The sequence below is a fragment of the Neomonachus schauinslandi genome, chromosome 3, assembly GCF_002201575.2.
Source record: "Neomonachus schauinslandi chromosome 3, ASM220157v2, whole genome shotgun sequence".
Lineage (NCBI taxonomy): Eukaryota > Metazoa > Chordata > Mammalia > Carnivora > Phocidae > Neomonachus > Neomonachus schauinslandi.
The window spans coordinates 11,849,194-11,867,001 of record NC_058405.1 but is presented as its reverse complement, the minus strand read 5'-3'; the positions used below and the strand labels follow the sequence as shown (position 1 = coordinate 11,867,001).

At 41.5% G+C, this 17,808-nt stretch overlaps 1 protein-coding gene across 1 annotated transcript in view; it reads left to right on the top strand.

The window, feature by feature from the left end:
• UBAC2 (UBA domain containing 2) overlaps nucleotides 1-17,808 on the top strand; it is a 177,584-nt gene that overhangs the window by 149,044 nt on the left and 10,732 nt on the right. The window contains exon 9 of the mRNA XM_044913525.1: nucleotides 15,107-15,229. Coding sequence (XP_044769460.1) covers nucleotides 15,107-15,229 — 123 coding nt within the window. The remainder of the gene's footprint in view (nucleotides 1-15,106; nucleotides 15,230-17,808) is intronic.

The window sequence follows — 17,808 nt, the reverse complement described above, 5'->3', positions numbered from 1 at the left end:
GCCCAGTGTCCTAGGCTGTCACAAAGCCTCCTGGTGGTAGACTGTCCGGGCCCTCCGTACCCCTCCCCTCACTGACAGCCCAGTTCAGGCCGTAGGCCGGCACCCCTGGACCTGGCACTCCCATCCTGAGACTGGAATGGAGCGAGGCCGTGGTCTCCGGAGCTCTGCTGACCAGAGCAAGAAAGGAAGAAGAGACGTGGCAGGGAGCAGCAGAACTGTCGGGAACTTCAGCCTTCCAAGCCAGAGGCTCTCAAAACTGAGCAAAACGGTGTGTTTTGGCTCCTGATCTTACTGCTGTGGAAAGTGTTCTCAGTTTTGCCAAGGAGAATGGTATGAAATGAACTATCTGAGCCCCCAGAACTGGTCAGTAGTATAAACCACAAAGAAAAAGTGAAACCGAGAGCTGTGGAAGTAGTCTGGGATTTTGTTCAAGTGCTCATTGAGTCTCCCTCTAGCTTATCATTTTCTCCCAGCACCTGCTGGGACTGCTTGCTGCCGGGCAGCGCAGAAAGACACGGTGACGCGGGACAGGTTGCAGGGGTGTAGCACTTCACGATGGGGCTGCACTCGGCTGCGGCCACTTCCACTGCTCATTTCTTCTGTGCCTTGCCATTGGCCCTCCCATCATTTATCTGGGGCGGTGAATGGATTGCTAGTTTGCGTGTTTGTTTTTCTTTTTTCTGAGTTTGCCAGGAAGCTTTCCCCGGCGGCAGCAGCTCTGGCCCTGGGTCCTCCCTCTACACGAGTAGCGCGTATTATTAAGCTGTAAGGCTACTGAGATGGCCTCGCTGAGCCCTCAGTCACGGGCCGCCTCTTCATCGCCCTTGTTTGGTTTCACATGCTCCTTTGTTTTGTCATCCCCGCTGAGCTCTCTCGGGGCGGTGGGAAGTTAGTCACTCCTGTTGTGTGTGTCACAGCCCACTTGACCTGGCCCCGTGTAGTGGGCTGCACGTAGAAGATAAACGAATGAAGGAAGCACATTCCTACTTACGCTGCAAGCTGCAGCTTCCACAGAGCACTTGGAAGCCGGGTGGTGAACGGCAAGTATCCTCTTATGTGAGGAGGTAGGCTGTGGCTTCAATGGCAAGCCCCACCGTCTCCCAACAGTGGTTCTTTGTAACGACCGGTTCCTGTGTCCCAGCGTAAGCGTGTGCCTCTTGTCCTTAAAGAGTGGATCTGCTGCGAGCTTTGTTCTCTGAGGTGCCTGGCTTTAGCCCCTCCCATCCCTTCCATCCAAACCTTCCTTATTAGTCTACTAAGGTCCCCCTGTAACAACTAACTGAGGTCTTTGCTACAGAAAATCCCATAGAACTTAACTCAGCAATATGCTTGTCTGTGTGTTTGTCCATTCACTGATTGATTCAGCGAATACTCCTTAAGTACTCACGTATGAGACTGAATCTACAAACACAGACAAGACAGACAGTCTCAGCCCTCATAGAGCTTGTGGCCTGACTGAGATTCCCACCAGTCAGCGCACACCCTCAGTGTCATGTATCATGTGCCGAGAGCTGAGCGTAGGAGAGGAGCACTTGGGGGATTAGGGCAGGCGCCCAGGCAGGAGTCTAGAATGTGAAGGTGGAGAAAGCCCATCGGAATGGTGAACAGGAGGCTGGCAAACCATGGTAAGAAATTCCAACTGTACCCCAAAAGCAGTGCGGACTTGCTGCGTAGTATCAAAGAAGAATATCTACAATTATTTGAGAACACTTTTCGTGTACTCGCTTTTTTTCTTCCTAACTGTATTCTGTTTGTGGCTAGATTTTCTGTATGTACTTCAAAGGCCAAAGTAACATACAACAGAATTGAATACAGAGGCACATATGAGAATACAACCATCTTCTGTTAAGTCAGACTGCTAAAAGATTTGCAACAAATCTTCTCATGAACGGATTCTTCTCATGAATGGATTCTTTTTCATGTCCTTAAAGAATGTATCAGCCCTCATAGAAAATATGTTTTGGAAAGCATTGTTATTTTTTGTAAAAATATATTAGCAAGTGATGAGTTTGTGATTATTATTAATGAGTTCATATATATTTTAAGATTAATGGAAAGACAATGGGGAACCATTGAAGGATTTGTAAGTAGAAGAGCAGCAACATGGTAAGATTTGTATCTTAGGAAACTCACTGTGAAGCCACCTCACCCTTGATGCAGGTCGGAAATAAGGCAGTGAGAGTGAGATGGAGAGAAATGGATAGAGATTCACAGACATTGAGGAGTTACTGTTGACAGAGCCTATGGGTCTGGCTTATGCAAGTGGGTAGGTATTGACATCATTCCCCAGGATTGGGGACATAGGCAGAGACATAGAATTGAAGATGAATGTTGTTTGAGACATGTTCCACTTTAGATGTATCTGGAACATCTAAGTGGAAGTGTCCAGAAGGCAGGTATGTAGCTCTGGGGTGCAGCACTGGGAGGTAGGGGTTTAGGAGTTTCCACCACATGCGTGGTGACTAAAGCCCTAGAAATGCCCGAGCACCTGGGGACAAAACATGGAAAAGAAGAGAAATAATCCCATGCAGAACCTAAGGGACCCTGGAATTTCAAGGATAGGAGTAGGAGAAGACAGCTCTGAGGGGCACTGAGAAGGCATGACCAGAGAGCTAGAAAGACCAAGAAAGTGGGATGCCCCCAGAGTGGAGCAGAGAGGGGTCGTAGGCCCAGTGCCTCCGGGGTTTCTAGCAGAGAGTTGAGGTGGTTCCTTTGGATCAAGCAAAGGATGTTATTGGTACCCTAGAAGAAAAAGGAAAAAACCAATGGTTAGAAGACAAAACTGAGCTTCTAGAAGGCAGGCCGTCACCTTACTTCTCTTTCTAGCTTCATTGCCTAAGGTACTACCAGGCACATTAGTAAACACCAGGTAATTATGTTGATTTTACCTTAACTGGTGCTCCTAAAACAGACTAGTCTTTTCTGCCTTTGAACTTCATGATAGGTCATCCTCCTTGTAAATTGCTCACATTAAATATATAGGTTTTTCCTGAGTGTGGTAGAACTTCCCAACCACCATGTCATGGTCACAGATGGGCTGCGATATTGATCCCCTCAGCCCACAGGGCCACTGACTGCAGGCAGCTTTGGCGGTCTGTCCTGAGTGTCATGCAGATATATCTTCTTCTGTATGTGCCATGACGTGGAGAGTATTGGAAAGTCTTGGTCTGTAGAGGGTTAGTAATTCCTTGTATGGGTGCCACCTCACTTCCTCTGCTCCTCAGGCGGACATCACTACAAAGTCTTAACCACTCTCCCTGCTGAACCCACACCCTCCCTCTGACTCTTCCCGACGTGGTCCCCAGGCAGCCACAGACCGTACAGTAGAGATGGGCCTGCTGCATGCTTTACGCTTCAGAACCCAGCACATGGATAGGGCCTTTCAGCCACCAAAGACCGAGAATAAAGCGCGCATTGTTTCGAGCGACCAAATAAAATAAGATGATGATGCTTCCGGAAAGAATTTTAATTGTTCTAAACCATCACATTCACAATGTCCACTCCGTAATTGTTCTTCATTTTGCTCTTTGGGGAATGAGTTCAGGCTGCACTGAGCCTCGCGCTGTGCCGGCCGCCTCGGGAGGAGTACGTAGGGGGCACCATTCTCACCCCACCACAGCCCTGCAGGGCCCCACAGTCGAGTTGGGAAGGCAAGAAATAACACTGTAAGGCACAATGCAAAGATTAGCTGGGAATAATAGCTAATATATATAATAAGCTTTTAGAAGTTTTCAGGCTCTCTTTTAAATGCTTTCCATGTATTAACTCATTTATTTCTCATAATATCCTCATGAGCTAAGTGTAGTTATTATTCTCTTCTTATAGACGAGAAAACAGGCTCAGAGAAATTTTTCTAAAACTAAGGCCTGAGGTCACACCATAAGTGGCAGAGCTGGGATGTGAACCCAGGTCATTTGGCTCTAAAGACCCGGTCCCTCAGCTTCCTCTCCCTGTTTGCTCCTCTGTCATGACTCCTTAGCACTCCCTGCCTTGCCCCTTGAAGTGTAGGTATAAGCCTGTTCTTTATGCCTGGTTCTCCTCTCCATCTCCTTAAGATTCAGTTAAGCCCCCATCCTCTCTGAAGTTTTACCCCCGTGCTTAGGGTGTGGTTGCTCTGTGCTCTGAACCTGCCGGGCCCTTTAACTAAGGCTGCTCAGCTTCCTTCTTAATTATATTCCACCTTGCCTCCTGACTCTTTCCGTTTCTGGATGTCTTGCCTTCCCCTGAGATGATGGGCTCCACGTGTACCTTGCTTGTACCCTTCCTTGGGAGCTGCCCACAGAGAGCCACTAGGGAGCTCCTCCGACCCAGCTTCTCAGTGTGGATACTCCTTAGTGTGCCCACTGCCTCATCGTCCAGTCCTGAAACCCGCTGGAGCCCTTACAGGTGGAGTTTAGTCCGTGGGGCATCCACTTGATAAAATGTTACGAACGTTTCCAGTTCTCGACTGGAAAATTAGTCATTTTTTAATTTTCATAAATTTTATTTCATTTGAAGATCTCTTTACAGCTAATAACAGATATTTCATAAAACGGTTGATCAAAATGCAAGCTGTTTCCTTTTTCCTCTTTTAAATGTGTGGTTATTGCTTTTGAAGAAGACAAAGTAAAGGAAGCGTTTCCTGTTTGTAGAGGCTCATAGTTAACCTGCATCGAGAGCAGATTAGTGTCAAAACATCCTAAAGCCTAGAGCTCCTGTAACTTTCTGCTTTTTAAGCACTTTTTTGCCATCACAGGAGCAGAGGGATTGGGGTTTGGTTTTGCTTTGCCTGCTCTTCCACTGTCAGTCCCTTTAAAGAAATAAAATGTTACCCTTTCAGCCAAAGGCTCGTTGCCCTTCCCACTGTCCTGCAGCTGGTGGGGTCTAACCCTTTGCGTGTTTATATCCTTAGCACATGTTTTCATGTTAGAGTTCCTCAACCTAGCACTACGGACATTTTGGTCCAGACCATTCTTCGTGGTGGGGTCTGTCCTGTGCCTTATAGGATGCCTAGCAGCATCCCTCTTCACTACACACAGCACCACCACCATCCTGTCCCCTGCCTTCCACACCCTACCAAAAGTGCCTCTAGACATTCTCAAATACCCCCTCGGGGGCAAAAATCACCACTAGTATATACATCCGTAAAACCATTTAAATAGTGTACTGTTGTTCTGAGTATTTTTTAAATTTATGTAAGTGGTATTATATATTTATATTCTCATACAACTTTCTGTGTTCATTCAACATTGTAATGTTTCGGAGATTATTCGCTAGATCTAGTTCCTTTATTCCAGCTGCTCATACAATAGTCCTTTATCGGATAGAACCATTTATTAATTTATGTCCCTACTTCGGGACAGTTTTTTACATTTTCTTACTTGATACTACAATCAGTGCTTCATAGAACCTCCTCCTAAATGCCACATTAGGCACCCGTAGCTGCCTGGAAGTGAAATTGCTGGGTCATAGAACATCCTCAGTTTTACTCAGTCTGGACTCGTTGCTCTCCAAACTGTTTGTGCCGAGTTATACTCTCACTGACAATGCAGAGTCCCCATTTCCTTCACAGCTTCCCCATACTTGGTATTGTTAGACATTTTATTTTTGCCAGTCTTGTAGGTGAGAAATAACTTATTGCTGTTTTGATTTGCATTTCCTAATCCTAGTGAGTCGAACATCTTTTCCTTATGTGTATTGACTCAGGGTTCCCTCTTGTGTAAATTATCTGTTCGTATACAGTTGACCTTGAACATGTGGGGATTAGGAGCACAATGAAAAATCCATGTATAACCTTTGACTCCCCCCCACAACAACTTAATTACTAATAGCCTATTGTTGACAGGAAGCCCACCAATACCATAAACTACTGTGTTTATCAAAAACATTGTGTATAAGTGGATCTGCGCAGTTCAAACCCATGTTGTTGAAGGCTCAGCTATATATTATTCACTTCTCTCAAGTCATTTATTTTTTTTTCTTATTGATTCTTTATATATTCTGGCTATTCTTTCTTGGTTATGTGTTGCAAATATTTTCTGTTAACCTGCACTTTGTTTTCCAACTATTTTTTTAATCATACAAAAGTCCTTACTTGCACTAATTTTTAGCAGTCCTTTTCTTTATGATTTATGCTTTATATTTATGTTTTAGACATTCTTTTCCACCTCAGAGACATAAAGAATATTCTTTATTTCTTCTAAAAATTTTTTTTTTAAGATTTTATTTATTTATTTGAGAGAGAGAATGAGATAGAGAGTACATGAGAAGGGGGAGGGTCAGAGGGAGAAGGAGACTCCCCGCTGAGCAGGGAGCCCGATGCGGGACTCGATCCCAGGACTCCAGGATCATGACCTGAGCTGAAGGCAGTTGCTTAACCAACTGAGCCACCCAGGCGCCCTCTTCTAAAATTTTTTTAATAGTGGAGGGTTTTTTTAAGTAATCTCTACACCCACCACGGGGCTCGAACTCACAACCCCAATATCAAAAGTAGCATGCTCCACCAACTGAGCCAGCCAGGCACCCCCCTCTTCTAAAATTTTTAACAGTTTAGCTTTCCACATTTAGATCTTTAAGTTCCTTCATTCCTTCCTTCCAGTTTTCTGTTTTAATTCCAGTGTAGTTAACATTCAGTGTTATATTAGTTTCAGGTGCACAATATAGTGATTTAGTAATTCTATGCATTACCCAGGGCTCATCATGATAAGTATATTCTTAATCCCTATCACCTATTTCAACCTCCCCCCACCTCCCCTCTGGTAACTCAGTTTGTTCTCTACAGTTAAAAGTCTGTTTCTTGGCTTATCTCTCTTTTTTTTTTTTTTTCCTTTGCTCATTTCTTTTGTTTCTTAAATTCCACATATGAGTGAAATAATATGGTATTTGTCTCTCTCTGACTGACTTATTTTACTTAACATTATGCTCTCTAGGAGTGCTTGGGTGACTCAGTCGGTTAAGCCTCTGCCTTCGGCTCAGGTCATGATCCCAGAGCCCTGGGATTGAGCCCCGCATTGGGCTCCTGCTCTGTGGGGAGCCTGCTTCTCCCTCTTCCTCTTGCCTGCCGCTCCCCCGCTTGTGTTCGCACACTCGCTCTCGCTCTGTCAAATAAATAAAACCTTAAAAAAAAAAAAAGAACATACCCTACCTAGCTCCATCCATGTTGTTGCAAATGTCAAGATTTCATTCTTTTTTATGGCTGAATGATACTCCATTTATATATATAAATTCCACTTATTTATACACACCCCACATCTTCTTTTTCCATTCATCTGTCAGTGGACACTGGGGCTGCCTCCATAATTTGGCTATTATAAATAATGTAGCTATAAAGATAGGGGTTCATGCATCCCTTTGAATTAGTGTTTTTGTATTTTGGGGGTAAATACCCAGTAGTGTGATTACTGGATCGTAGGGTAGTTCTACTTTTAACTTTCTGAGGAACCTCCATACTATTTTTCCACAGTGGCTGTACCAGTTTGCATTCCCACCAACAGTGCACGAAAGTTCCTTTTTCTCCACGTCCTTGCCAACACTTGTTTCTTGTGTTTTTGATTCTAGCCATTCTGACAGGTATGAGGTGATACCTCATCGTAGTTTTGATTTGCATTTCCCTGATGAAGAGTGATGTTGAACATCTTTTCATGCGTCTGTTGGCCATCTGTATGTCTTCTTTGGGGAAATGTCTGTTCATGTCTTCTGCCCATTTTTTATTTGGATTGTTTTTTGGTGTTGAGTTGCGTAAGTTCTTTATATATTTTGGATACTAACCCTTTACCAGAAATGTCATTTTCAAATATCTTCTCCCATTCAGTATGTTGTCTTTTAGTTTTCTTGATTGTTTCCTTCACTGTGCAGAAGCTTTTTTTTTTTTTTTTTTTTTTTTTTTTTATGTAGTCCCAATAGTTTGTTTTGCTTTTATTTCCCTTGCCTCGGGAGACATATCTAGAAAAATGTTGCTACAGCCAATGTCAGAGAAATTACTGCCTGTGCTCTCTTCTAGGGTTTTTATGGTTTCAGGTCACACGTTTGGGTCTTTAATGCATTTTGAGTTTATTTTTGTGTGTGGCATACGAAAGTGGTCCAATTTCATTCTTCTGCATGTAGCTGTCTAGTTTTCCCAGCACCATTTGTTGAAGAGATGGTCTTTTTTCCATTGTATATTCTTTCCTCCTTTGGGAAGATTAATTGACCATATAATTTTGGATTCATTTCTGAGCTCTCTATTCTGTTCCATTGATCTATGTGTCTGTTTTGTGCCAGTACCATATTGCTTTGCTTACTACAACTTTGTAATATAACTCGACATCTGGAATTATACCTCCATTTTTGTTTTTTTGTTTTAATTTTTTTTTTATTTTTCAAGATTATTTTGGCTATTCGGGGTCTTTTCTGGTTCCATACAGATTTTAGGGTTGGTTGGTCTAGTTCTGTGAAAAATGCTGTTCGTATTTTAATAGGGATTGCATTAAATCTGTAGATTGCTTTGGGTAGTATAGACATTTTAACAGTATTTGTTCTTCCAGTCCATGAGCATGGAATGTCTTTCATTTCTTTGTGTCATCTAAATCTTTAAGTTTATTTTTAAAATAAACTTATTTTTGTATACAGTATTAAGTAAAGGTCTAATTTTCTATTTTCCGTACAGCCAGTTGTCCCACTGCTACTCATTAAATGGCGTGTCCTCTTCCTGCTGCCTTGTAATGTCTGCTTTATCACAGACCCAAGAGCCAGAGTTTACTTGTGATCCCCAGACACTCTCTCCTGTTTCTTTGCACGGTTTGCCTATCATGTACTAATTCCTCTCTAATTACCACCATCTAATAGTAAGTCCCTTAGGACTGCTGCTGGCCGTGAACAGTCCTCCCTTACTGTACTTCTTCAAAATATCCATGTCTAGTTTTGGCCCTTAATTCAATTTCACATTGTCTAGTTCCACCAAAAAGACAACCACACACTTTTGAATTTTGAGTCTATAGCAGTTAGGAATAAGTTTAGCTCCATATGACAGAAAACACAAAATAGCAAAGTTTTTAAAGGCAGAAGTTTGTTTCCCATGTGGAAAAAGTGCTGATGTCAGCAGGCCTGGCCTGGTGAGGCAGGGGCATGACGTTGCGAGGCTAGGCTCCTTTTCTCTGCCTCCACCGCCCTGCCCCTGATGGCCGCTTGAGCTCCAGGAAGAAGTAGGAACCAGCAAGGAAGGGCGCCTCCTGCCTCTGAGGTCTTCTTCTGGAAGTCCCATTCGCCCCTCTCTTTATGTAGTACTGTCGGCAGAACTGAGTCCACGTGGCGGGAGCTGAGAAACGCAGGAATCATGTGACACACACACACACACAAAACGCTATTTTTAAAGAAAAGGGAATATGGATATTCAGAGCCAACCGGTGGTCTTCACTGCAGACTGAAATCGACAGCGTCTGAGCAGACTGCAGTGTTGAGTCTTTGCGGGCCGGACTGGGCGGAGTCTTCACTTAGGTCTTCCGATATCCTTCAGTTAAGTTTATTGATGTGAAATGTTGGGGCCTGGGAGTAAAGGGTCAAGAAAGAAATCATGAGATGTCTTCGGTACAAAAAAGGTGGTTTTATTAAAGCAGGGGGACGGGACCCGTAGGCAGAAAGAGCTGCTCTGGGGTTGTGAGGGAGGGACTGGTTATATACTTTCAAGTTGGGAGGGACTTAGGGGTAGCCGAAGTGTCTAAGGAATTTGGAAGCAAGGTTTCTGGGACCTTGAGGGTCATTTACTATTGTCTAGTAAAACCGTAGTCATGAGACCCTTCAGGTGGGTATCAGTGGGCCACATGTTTGGAGGATGATTGCTAACATATATCTTGGGGTGGGGGGTAGAGATAAAGGAAATTTTCAAAGGGATTTTTATATGCTAAAGAAGACTTACAGGATACTGGAGGTGGGGCTGATGTCAAGCTAAGGTTGCCTTTTGCTTTTAGCAAAGTGTTGACATTGAGGCAGTTGAGTTCCTGGAGGAAGGTCACTCTGCCTGTCCCAAGCACTTGTCAGTGGGCCATAAGTTGTAAGGAAGTTTAATTAAAATATCTTTTACCTTTGCTCTCCACGTCATTTACTGTTTTCTCCATAGAGTACTTGCAGATCTTTTGTTAGATTTAATTCCTAAGTACTTAGTAGTTTTTGTTTGTAAATAGTTATTTTTTACACTTGGCATTTTCTAAATGATCACAATAGAGGACTGTTACTGATACTTTTGTGTCCTATACTCTTTTATTCTCGTTTTCTAAGTAGACCGTTATCATGTGTAAATAATGACAGTTTTGTTTTTCTTTTCATCCTTCTGCATTTTCTTTCATAGTTGGTTAGTATCGGCCTCATTTTCCTATGACTTGTACTGAATGCAAGAAGTGGTAACAGGCATTCAGTCTGTTAATGTGTGAATTACATTACTATATTTTCTGAGATCTCTGAGATAAATTCTAATATAGTACATTATTTCAGATAAGGTGATTATTTTTAATCATTGTTGGGTTGAGTTTACTAATATTTTATTTAGGATTATTTTATCTGTTCATAAATGAAAAACAAATGGATAATTTTTCTTTTTTGTAATGGCCTTGTCTGGTTTGGGAAACAGTGTTATATAATAGCCTCAAAAAACTGCTCTCTCTCTCTCTCTCTTTTTTTTTTTTTTTTAAAGATTTTATTTATTTATTTGAGAGAGAGAATGAGAGACAGAGAGCACGAGAGGGAAGAGGGTCAGAGGGAGAAGCAGACTCCCTACCGAGCAGGGAGCCCGATGCGGGACTCGATCCTGGGACTCCAGGATCATGACCTGAGCCGAAGGCAGTTGCTTAACCAACTGAGCCACCCAGGCGCCCTGCTCTCTCTCTCTTGCACTTTCTCTTTTTCTCTTCTCGAGAACAATGTCTGTAAGATAGTATGTCCTTAAAGGTTACATAGACTTCACCTATAGATTTTTGGGGGGTAGATTTTTTTCAGTATTATTTCAGTTACATTAATGGCTAGAATTAGTCCAGTTTTCTATTTCTTTTTGTAGCTTTTTGTGGAAGTACACATAGAAGTAAACATTTATAAAAGTAACTCTATAAATGTACTTTCTTGTGTTTTATTTAACATCATATTTGAGATTCAGTTATATTGCTACATATAATTGTAGTTTGTTCATTTTAACTGCTGTATAATTTTATATTATGTGATTACACCATAATTTATCCACTTCACTTAGTGCACATTTGGGTAGTTTCCAGTCTTTGCCTATTACAAATGATGCCGCTGAGAACGTTCTAGCCCATGCCTTTTGGTGGACATGCGTTTTCATTTCTGCTGTCCAGGAGCAGAATTGCTGAGGTAGACACATGTGTTCAGCCTTAGTAGATGCTCCTGAACAGTTTTCAAAAATGATTACCAATTTTTTTCCTTCTTGAATAAGTTTTAGTAAGTTATATTTTTCCTAGAAAATAATCTATTTCATCAAAGCTATTGGTATGAATAAAGTATTGTGTTTTTTTAATGTCTGCCATGGTACCTCTTGTATTATTCCTAATACTATTTATGTTCCTTTCTTTGTCTTCTCATCAGGGTTGCCAAGTTTTCCATTTTACTTTACTTTTCAAACAACCAACATTCAGGGCACCTGGGTGGCTCAGTTGGCTAAGGGTCTGACTCTTGATTTCGGCTCAGGTCACGATCTCAGGATTATGGGATCAAGCCCCACGTTGGGCTCTGTGCTCAGCACAGTCTGTCCCTCTCCCTCTGCTCCTCCCCATCGCTCTTGCTCTCTCTCTCGCACTCTCTCTGTAAAATAAATAAAATCTTTAAAAAAAAAAAAAACATTGGATTTTATTGATTCCTTCTGTTGTGTCTTTATTTTCCACTTTATTAACATCTGCTCCCAGCTTTCTCAACTAGCATCTGCTCTCATTCTTTCTAATTTCTTTAGATTATTGTTACTTTCTCTAGTTAGAGAAATATACTTGAATATACTTAACTCTTTAATTTTCAGTCTTCATTTTCTTTAAGCTCAATATTTTAAAATTATATCAACTGTTTAATTATATCCCACCAGCTTTGATAAGTAATAGTCTCAATTTTATTCACTTTTTTTTTTTTTTACAATTTTATTTATTTGGGAGAGAGAGTGTGCACGTATGCGCTTGCGCACGCACACACACACACACACAAGTGGAGGGCAGGGCAGAGGGAGAAGGGGAGATAGAGAATCTCAAGCGGACTCCATGCTGAGTGTGGAGCCTGATGTGGGGCTTGATCTCAAGATCCTGAAACCATGACTTGAGCCAAAACCAAGAGTCAGATGCTTAACTGACTGTGCTGCCCAGGGGCCCCTCAGTTTTATCCACTTTTAGCTATATTCTAATATCCATTATGATTTTTTCCATTTTTGATTTCCAGTGTGTGAATTTTTGTTTGTTTTGTATTAATTGTAAATTTGATATTTATTTCAAATTTAATTGCATTGTGGTCAGAAAATACAGTCTGTAGTATTTACGTTTTTATGTTTGTGGACATTTCATAGAGGACTTAGTACACAGTCACTTTTTGTAAATATTTTATGTATAATAAAAAAAAGCATATTCTCTAAATACTGAGTAAAAGCTATATACACCCACTATAAATAACAACCTTGTCATTTATGTTCTGTATTATTAATTTTTGTCTGATCTATCAATAGATGCTAAAAATGAAGTATATGTCTGATGTTTCCTCTCCTCTATTAGTTCTTTTAATTTTTGTTTTCTATAGTTTGACACCATTGTGTTTATAAAAATAATACTGATGTGGGGTGCCTCGATGGCTCAGTCAGTTGGACGTCTGACCCTTGGTTTTGGCTCGGGTCATGATCTCGGGGTTATGGGACTGAGCCCCACGTTGGGCTCTACACTCAGCATGGAGTCTGCTCCTCCCCCCTGCTTGCTCGCTCTCTTTCTCTCTCTCTCAAATCAATAAGTAAAATATTTTAAAAATAATAATAATACTGATGCATCGCAGTGATTTTTATCTCCAGTAATGCCTGTTTTGCCCTTGAGGCCTAATTCATTTGACATGAACATAGTGACATGACATCAGGTTTCTTCTATTAGTACTTCTCTGATACTTCTTTTTCCATCAAGTTGTCTATGTTTTTATTGATGCTTTAGGCTTATTGTTGGGGGTGGGTAGGAGATATTTCAAAATGGAGAATTTGTCCATGTATATTTATTATGATCACTAGTATATTTGAATTTCTTCCCACCAGTATCTAAAACAATTCTGTATAATGTCTCTCTTTTTAATTTCCCTAATTTTTTTCAAATCTTTTTTTTTTTTAACAATATCTTACCTTTTTTTAAAGTCTTCCTTCTATATCTTAGTCATTTAAAAGCTTCTGAAATTATAGTTGTTTTCAGTTGTTACACGTTTAGGTTTGCGGGGGGGCACCTAGGTGACTCAGTCAATTAAACATCTGCCTTCGGCTGAGGTCACGATGCCAGGGTCCTGGGATTGAGCTCCATGTCAGCCTCTGTTCAGCAGGGAGCCTGCTTCTCCCTCTGCCCTTCCCTCGCTCATGCATGTGTGCACACTTTCACTCTCTCAAATAAGTAAATAAATCTTTTAAAAAATTTAGGTTCTTGGGGATCTAATCCTCCTATTTGTTGCACATACTGAGTCTTACTTATGATGGGTTTTTTCCTCCTGGGTTTTGAATTTTGGATTCTAAGTGTTTCCCAATTGGAGTTTTATCTATAAATCCCATGTAATCCCAGGGTAAGAGAGCGGTCCTCAAGAGTAATTTTACATTTGCTTCTGCTTGGCTCCTCGGGTATATCCAGCTCTATCTCAGAACCAATTCTTACGTAATTTTTGATGGGTTCTTAAAACACATACTGATGTAACTTCAACCTCAGATTTCTCATTTCTTAATTCTCAGACAGGCCAAGATTCCTGCCCTCTTCCTCAGCACGCCTTTTGGATTTGTTTTTTTCTCATCTTCTCTTTCACTGAGGGTGTTGCCATTTGAGGGCTGTGCCTTTATGTAGGTAATGAACTCAGAGTCACTACCTCTTTCAGACCCAACACCTCATCTCCTGAACCCAAATAGATGATAAAACCCAAGTGGGTTCTAGGTTAGCAGGATGTGCTCACCCTTTACCCCCAACCTTGCTTACTGTTCTGGTTTTCCAGAGCTTGTTTCTGGTATCTTGGGACCTCCATTTCTTCCTTTTATGTTCAGCTATGCATGTGAAATATTTTTTTTACTTTGTTTAGCATTTTTAGGTGTTTATAGTAGGAAAAATTTCATGTTGTCTTACTCTGTAATTTTCCTAAATCTAGAAAGAGAGATTTAAATTGATAAGCTAAAATATTGACAGATAGCTAAAAACATGAATTTTTGAAAAGCATCATGCAGTGCACATTTTTCTTCACATGGTGGCTTTTTCTTCATTGATGACATAGAATAAGCAAGAAATGACTTTGCCATCAATCTAAGTTATCCATAGAGCCGCTCAAGAGGTCGGTTCTGATCCTTACTTCCAAACTTCTTGTCCCTTTGTGTGGGTTTGCCTTTGCATGCTCTACCCTGTCCCTCAAGCTGGGTTTTATCTCCACCTGCAAACGCCCTCTAGTAAGCATGCTCAGAATTTACTTAACTAAAAGAAGAAGGAAGGGAGAAGGAGGAGGGAGGAGTGGGAGGAGAAAAGGAAGAGGAGGAGCGTTTTAAAGAGTGGCTGTGGAAGCTCCGGGTTCCTGGTGGATTAGCAGTGAATTAGCCTTCTCTCCATGTCGTCTTCACTGTCCCATTGGGCAGAGCCCCGAGCTCCTCGGGCCAGAGGAGGTGGGACAGGGTCAGTGGGGCTGAGGTTAAGAATGTTTGTGTGCATCCTCCGTTGCCTTCCAGAGCCAAGATGCACAAATAACTCCGGCAGTACCATTACCTTCTTTCTCTCTGGGCTCCTCCCGCATGTTGATTTCATCCTGTTGGTTGAAGGGTGACGTGATACTTTAGGGTTTGGATTGCTTGCATTCAGCAGATCAATATGACATTTTCCCAATCTATGGATGTGACTTCATTGCAAGAGAAAGCCCTTCCAGGCATTAAGATGGTTCTCCTTCTGTGTCTGATCACTGTGTATTGGTCTATTTTTAGGGAGGAATGATCAATTGGAATCGTCTTTTCCCTCCTTTACGTCAGCGACGGAATATAAACTATCAGGATGGTCGGCGGTCAGAACAACAAGCATCTCCTCCTCTCGAGGTTTCTGAGGAGCAGGTAATCAGTAACACTGGTACTTCTCCTAAACCTGTGTTTCAGACTCGAAGCAGTTTTGCTGAACAAGACTTGAAAGAAATCAAGCATATAAATACAAAGCTTTTGATGACAGTTAAGCTGCTGCTGGTAACAGTGACAGACACTTGGACTTTTATCGGCTACTGTGGGTCTTTAAAGTTTGAGGAAGGCATGATTTGAAAAAAAACATTGTGATCACTTACTTTGAAATATATAATACTTTATATATACAGGAAGCTACTGACGTTTGTTCTCTATAAGGGCTAGGAGAGAACAAGACAAGGACAGGGAGGGAGTGGTGCTTCTCTGGGTATAACTTTTGTATGGTTTTGACTTAGGAATCAGGTTAATGTTTTACATATTCAAAACGCAAATCAACAATAGGGACAACCATAAACTAGAAAGAAACAAATAAATGATCCAACTGTATTTTAAATGAATAACATAATCATAGGAGAGAGGGAAAAATTAATTTTAGTAACTTTTGAACATAATATACCCTCAGTCTAAAGAAACAGAATTGCAAAGAAACCTTAAGCTCTTCCTAGGTGTATGTTCACCGTAGTATGAGTACAGCAATTCTGAAATTATGTTGTATGTGTTGTAGATTTGAGCAAATGAGGAAATAGGTTGATCTTACTATAGAAGAAGGAAAATACAAATTCAGAACAGGGGAGAGCAAGGAAGAACCCTGTGGGGTTGGCTTGGAATTAGAGGTATCAGCATAAACTCATGATTTGATGTGTGTGTGTGTGTGTGTGTGTGCGTACATGTGTCTTCGCTCTGTCAGCCCAAAGCGATCAGAAGCGATGGCATCCCAGTAACACTGACCACACCTAGTGCCCAGATCTAGTTTCTAAATATGTTGGCCCCCTGACAGAAATGAGCCTCTTTAGAGAAATGAAATGGTGGGTCACAGGCCCAGGGTTGTGAAGGAACAAGATGACCCTGGACCACCATGCAAGGAATTAAGGAAGTGCTTCATAACTAAGGGAGCAGGCCCCAAGGACACCAGAGCCAGCTTGAGGGGGCCCCACCACCAAATTGGGGACATAAGATTTGGGTTTCAAATAAGGACAGGGGCACCTAGCTGGTGCAGTTGGTTAAGCAACTTTTGGTTTCGGCTTAGGTCATGATCTAGGGTTGTGAGATCGAGCCCCACGTCAGGCTTTGCGCTCAGCACAGAGTCTGCGTAAGACTCTCTCTCCCTCTCCCTCTGCCCCTCCCCACACACAATTGCACTGTCTTTCTCTCTCTCTTAAAAACTAAGTAAATCCTTTAAAAATAAATAAATAAGGACAGTACTTAATATAATCCACTGGACAGGGGGGTAATCCATGAGTTCATACTGATATTAGGAGATGTGTGTGTGTGTCTATCTCCACAAAGGAAAAGGAATGTAAAGTAATAAATAAGGAATGATTGATGGTATTAGAAAATCATAATTTTGCAACTATCAGAGCAAAAATCAATTTAGGTATAAATCATCAATACATGAAGAAGAACGGGCTCTTTATATAATCTCAAAGTGTATCTCCCCACAAGTTGCTTATTAATTACCAAAGGAAAATAGTTAACTGTACAATGGAGAAACTGGACACCAGCTTAACCAAGTTATCAGAATCATTATACCAATAATGGACCAAAGAGGCATTGTGGGCATGCCCTGAAAGGACACATCAGTTATGTATTAGGATAAAAAATCCATAACTTTGATCGTAAAGAAAAAGCAGATAAACCCAATTTGAGGGACATTATATAAAATACCTGACCCATATTCTTCAACAATACTGCGGTCACAAGCTGTTCCAGATTAGAGACTAAGGAGGCACGTTAACCATCCTAGAATGTGCTCTGTACCAGAAAACATTTTTGGTGAACAGACATGTGAGAGTCAGTTGGTGCAATTGGACTGTGGATTAGATCATAGTTTTATATTAATGTTAAGTGTCAAGGACTTGGTATCTCTATGGACTGTGGCTAGAAAAGAGAATATTCTTGTTAAAAAGTACGCATACTGAAGTACTAAGGAGTAAAGGGACATGATGTAGGCAACTTCATCTCACCTGTTGCAGGAAAGAATAAGAGAGTGTGGATAAACAGAAAGTAGCTGTGGCAGAGTAATGGTGATCTGGATGAAGAGTAATTGGGTTCTTCGTATTGTTCTTGAAACTTTTCTGTAAGTTTGAAATTATTTCAAACTAGAAAGTTAAAAATATCTGTGAAAGGAGTTCAGAGCATTGCAATAACAACACTTTTAAATTTCCTTCTGCGTATGTTGCTTTCTTCTCATCAAACAAATCAAGGGCAGCATTTCATAGCTGGTCACACTGGCCAGCCCTGTCCCCAGAGTACACAAAGGTCCCTCGGGCCCAGGGCACCCGGTCTGAGCGGGCTCCCACTGCCACCGTGGATTAGGCCACCACAATGCCTTGGAAAGAAACCAGTTGAACGTGCCTGATGAATTGATCCGGCTTTTCCCCCTCATGACTTCTCACTTAAACTGATCATTTTAGTAGCTCCTCAAGACTGAGAGGTGGAGGAAGGAGTTAGTTCTCCTC